The 4,434-nt window shown below is 35.3% G+C and overlaps 1 protein-coding gene across 1 annotated transcript; it reads right to left on the bottom strand.

The window, feature by feature from the left end:
* Positions 1-234: 234 nt before the first annotated feature.
* Positions 235-898, bottom strand: LOC131647958 (2S seed storage albumin protein-like). Its single transcript, XM_058917769.1, has one exon. The coding sequence runs from the start codon at positions 856-858 to the stop codon at positions 424-426; it is 435 nt and encodes a 144-aa protein (XP_058773752.1). The 5' UTR covers positions 859-898; the 3' UTR covers positions 235-423.
* Between the last annotated feature and the right edge of the window lie 3,536 nt (positions 899-4,434).

Raw genomic sequence — 4,434 nt, 5'->3', positions numbered from 1 at the left:
TTAATTTATACCTAATCAAATTTAAAAAATTTATACTATTTTTATAAAATTTGAATTGATAAATTTAGTATTAACCTTTAAAAATGCAATCTATATATTTTAAATAAAATTAACTTGAAATTTATAGTATAAAAATAATAATTAAAAATAATTTATTAAAATTCATGAAAAATAATAAAATCCCCTAATAAATTGAATCTATATTATTATGATCTATATTATAAAAAAGCAATATTTAAAAACCATCCGAGATTTTTATTTTATTTATAAAAGACAAAACACAACATAGTCTTAAGAGCCATAAAGCACAAACGTGCTTTCATTTCATGACCTTTATTCCACATTACAAAAGCATAGATAGATAGATATAACTTAATTAATACCACAATTAATTAAGTTATATATCACACGATCCCTTACTTTTTAGTTATCCAAGTTCAAGTCACACCCCAAAGGTGGTGCAATGCCACAGCTCATAGGCAACATCTTCACCTTCTTCTCAGCATCTTCCATTTCCTTCTTAGGCAACCTATCATTCAAATTATCCATTATCTCTTGCAAAGCTTGACACCTACAATCCAACATGTGGACTTCACTAAGCTGATCACAACACTTCTCCTTCGGATTATCCCCGCGACGAATGTGGTTGATTCCCTTCATTTTCAGAACATTCTTGTCTTCGTCCTCGTCCTTTTGAATCATCCTCATTAGGTGATTCTCACAGGGTTTTAGGTTCAAACTCTCGATTTTCTTGCTGCATCTTTCTTTCATTTCTTCTTCCCTTGAGGCGTTGGTGTGAGCAAAGGAGAGTGCTAATGCAAGAAGGGAAGCTATGAGGAGGATATTGTGCCTGGCCATGTTTTTAGTATTTGTTGTTAATGATTGCTTTTAGTATTTGTTGTTTCTTTGAGGGAGTAAAGGTGGTATTTATTGAGGGTTTGGGATGTTGCATGTTAGGCACGTAGAAGGGATGAGTAAGGAGAGAGGCTTTGGTGTTTTGATGGCGTGGCTTTTTTTTCTTCTTAGTTTGTTTATGGACTTACACGTATGTAAAGTTCATGCATGGGTCACGGGTTAATTTGGAAATAGGTAAAAAAAAAAACATCACCACCGATTTAGTCCAGTTCCGAGGTTAGATCTGACATTAAGTGATTCTAGCCCTCTCCTGACCATAGTTGGGGGATCGAATTATAGTTCTTCTTATCAAATTTAGCGTCAATCACCGTTAAATCAACTACCCGTTGGTGGAAATAGGTAATTTAAGTTCAAGAGAGCAGTTTCACCTATTTTTATTTTTTTTGAATTTTTGCATTTAATTTTAAGAATACAGTTTGGTGCCTTAAGATTTTAACTGGCGAAACCTTATTTTTAAGTGTATTGATTCCATTTGTATTAGTCTTTTTTTTATTAGAAAATATCAATTTTGTAAAATGAAAAGTTAACTTAGTAATTAAAATGTTGTTATTTTAAGTATGGATGGCAAAATTGAAGGATTTGAATTGAATGGTTAATAGTTGAAACAAAATAACTATTTTTTTTTTAAAACCAAAACTAATTTATTATTGAACAACTACAAGCACAAGCAGTGTTGCAGCTAAATCGGTCTCTAATTTGGTCACTAAAATTGGCTCATGAATATCAAATTTTGGTGGCTAATTCGGTCACTATAGTGACTAGAATTTCTTTCACAAAATTTTGGTCTCTAAATCGGTGGCTGATTTATTTTAGTGACCGATTTAGTGACCTCTTAAAATTTTCTCATGAGTATTAAATTTTGGTGGCTAATTCGGTCATTACAGTGACCGAAACTTTTCGGTCACTAAATTGATCACTAAAAGCGAATTTTTTAGTAGTGAACACAACAACTACTATACTTCAAAGTTGGGCAATCCACCCCTGAGACTGAGAAAAAGTCAACAAAACCCCATACATCGAATTGCAAAATAAATTCAGAACTCTCAAGAACCAAATCTGTTCCCAATCCCGTCGAAAATTGGACAACACCTAATCAATAAGGTAAATAATAGTAAGAAAAACAAACACACATAGGGTAACTGCTGCAAACCCTTCAGGGCTGCTAAAACTGTCGGACGACGCCACTAACTAACAGCGAACACGAACTACCAATGCCCAACGGTTGTCTCAAACTCTCAACAATTGCAGATATCATAATTCCCCACTTCTGTATGCACCTAAACATCCTGTATGGTTTATTATCCATTGGCTAAGAGCAAAGCTAAATCTCCTAATATTACTCTTCATCCATTTCCAAGAGATATGTTGAATTTCTTCCATCCAACCTTCCAAGTCTCCACCTTCAATATTCTTACAAATTCGCTTATTATGATTCCGCCAAATCACCCAGACACACACAAACTAAATGGCACTTAGCTTTTTTTTGGTACTCTTTTCCAAAACCGATTAAGCCTCCAAATTGCGAAAAATGCACATGAGCTGAGTTATGTAAAGTATACTCAAAATTGAGTCATCTTAGGACCTCGCTCCATGCCACCAAGGATATCAGGCATTGGAAGAAAACATGGGGAACATTTTCCTTACTCCCACATCCAAATGGGCATGAATTTTGAGATTAAACCAAGATACCTCTTTTTACTAGATTGTCTCTTGTCGGCATTTTATTTTGCCAAATTCTCCAAGATACCCCCAATGGAAAGTTATGGTACCATTGAAAGCTTGCAAGTCATACCATTCAGAGTGCCACAATTTCTCATTCTTTAGCTTTATATTTTCAAAGAGCTTCGCGTACATAATGTCACAAGAGCTTCTACCATCAATGACAATTCAAGAGACGTCAAAATTTGTAATGGCAGTGGTTATGGCCAAAGGAAAGAACTCGTTCGCGATCCCGCCTACCTTTTTGCTATCCCGAAATCTGAGGATATGTCTTTTTGATTCCCTAATCAAAGCCTTGTTATCTTCTTTATTCATGATCATTAACTCAATTATTTTTCTCTTCATCATCCCTTTAGAGGGGTTCTTTGCCCTTAGAAGTCCACCAACAATGGATGTGATTTATCCACGCTTCCCTTTTTGGAAAGGCCTTTAAAAATTCATGTATAGAGAGCTTATAAAGTACGAATAAATGCTCTGGATCATGTCTTAATGGAATACCCAAGACTGGATCTTCATTAATACTCGTCATCATCATCCCTAGTCTCTGAAGGCTATTTTGATTTGGTGGTGAGGGTTCAACACTACCCTTGTTGGCAGGAAAACTATTGATCGTGTTTGCACCATCCGTAACTTTCTCAACCACATTCTCTCAATTTCTGCATCATAAAAACAACATAAATACAATCCAAAATTGAAATACATAGACAATAATAACAACAACATACAACTTATACCTCAAGAGCATCACGGGTACACTTCTCGAACATTTTCTCCTCAATTCCTCATTCTCCCTCGCTTATCTTGCTCCTTTTGGACACTCTTCCGCACTGTTTTCAACAACTTCTCCCTCTCATCTAAAAAGAACTTCTCTTGCACCGTTTGCAACAAGGTCTCCTTCTCCTCCTCCAAGAACTTCTCATGCACCGTCTACAACAAACTCATTTTCTCCTCCTCCAAGTACCTATCCTTCTCCTCCTTCCACTTCTCCCTTTTTTTCCCCAACTCAACAGCAACAATCTCTTCAACCTCTCTTTTACTAATTTTCTCTTTAGATGATTGAGAGTGTCCAGAATATACCTTGAAGCCAACGCCTCTGCAAAGACCACGTACATTCTTAAGATGCTCCTCTATTCCAATCACTTATACCAAGATGTCATAACGATCATATGAAGTGAAGATGTTGGCCTTGGATTGTATAACAAGATCATCCTACAACACATGAAGTTTTATCTTTACCAAATTGATTTAACTAAAATAAATATTGTTGAAAAAAGTATCTACCTATAATCCTTTGAGCCACTTCACGCGTAGCATCTAATGTGTACTCACTATCTTTTCTTCGACGTGCCCTCTTCCATTTCTTGTGTCGTGATGGTCGAGATGGAGCGCGATTAAGACTTATAGAACCTCCCAGCTCTTCCTCCATTTTTTTTCTTTTTTCTTCAATCAAAATTTTTTCAAGTCTTTGATATCCTCCACGAGCCAACCTATGTGGATAGATATTTCTAGCTAAATTTTCTGTTCCTTTTTTGCTCTTTTTCAAGAACTTAAGAGTGTTGCGAGACTCTACAAATTCCTCCCAAATAGCTTTATCTATAAATGAATATACCTCGTATGGAGGTTGTTCTTTATTTGCTCCATTTGTAATATAATCAAGGGCGAGTTGTGTCTTAAACCCCTTCCAATGCTCACCACAACAAGTAAGCATTTTATTTTTCACGTACATATCATTTGAAGTAACAATGAACACATCTTATGTTTACACAATAGAGATGTTATTAGTATTGCACAAAAAATATA

The sequence above is a fragment of the Vicia villosa genome, linkage group LG2 (genome assembly GCF_029867415.1).
Source record: "Vicia villosa cultivar HV-30 ecotype Madison, WI linkage group LG2, Vvil1.0, whole genome shotgun sequence".
NCBI lineage: Eukaryota > Viridiplantae > Streptophyta > Magnoliopsida > Fabales > Fabaceae > Vicia > Vicia villosa.
Note: the sequence above shows the minus strand (reverse complement) of the source record. Positions and strands in the feature narration are given on the sequence as shown.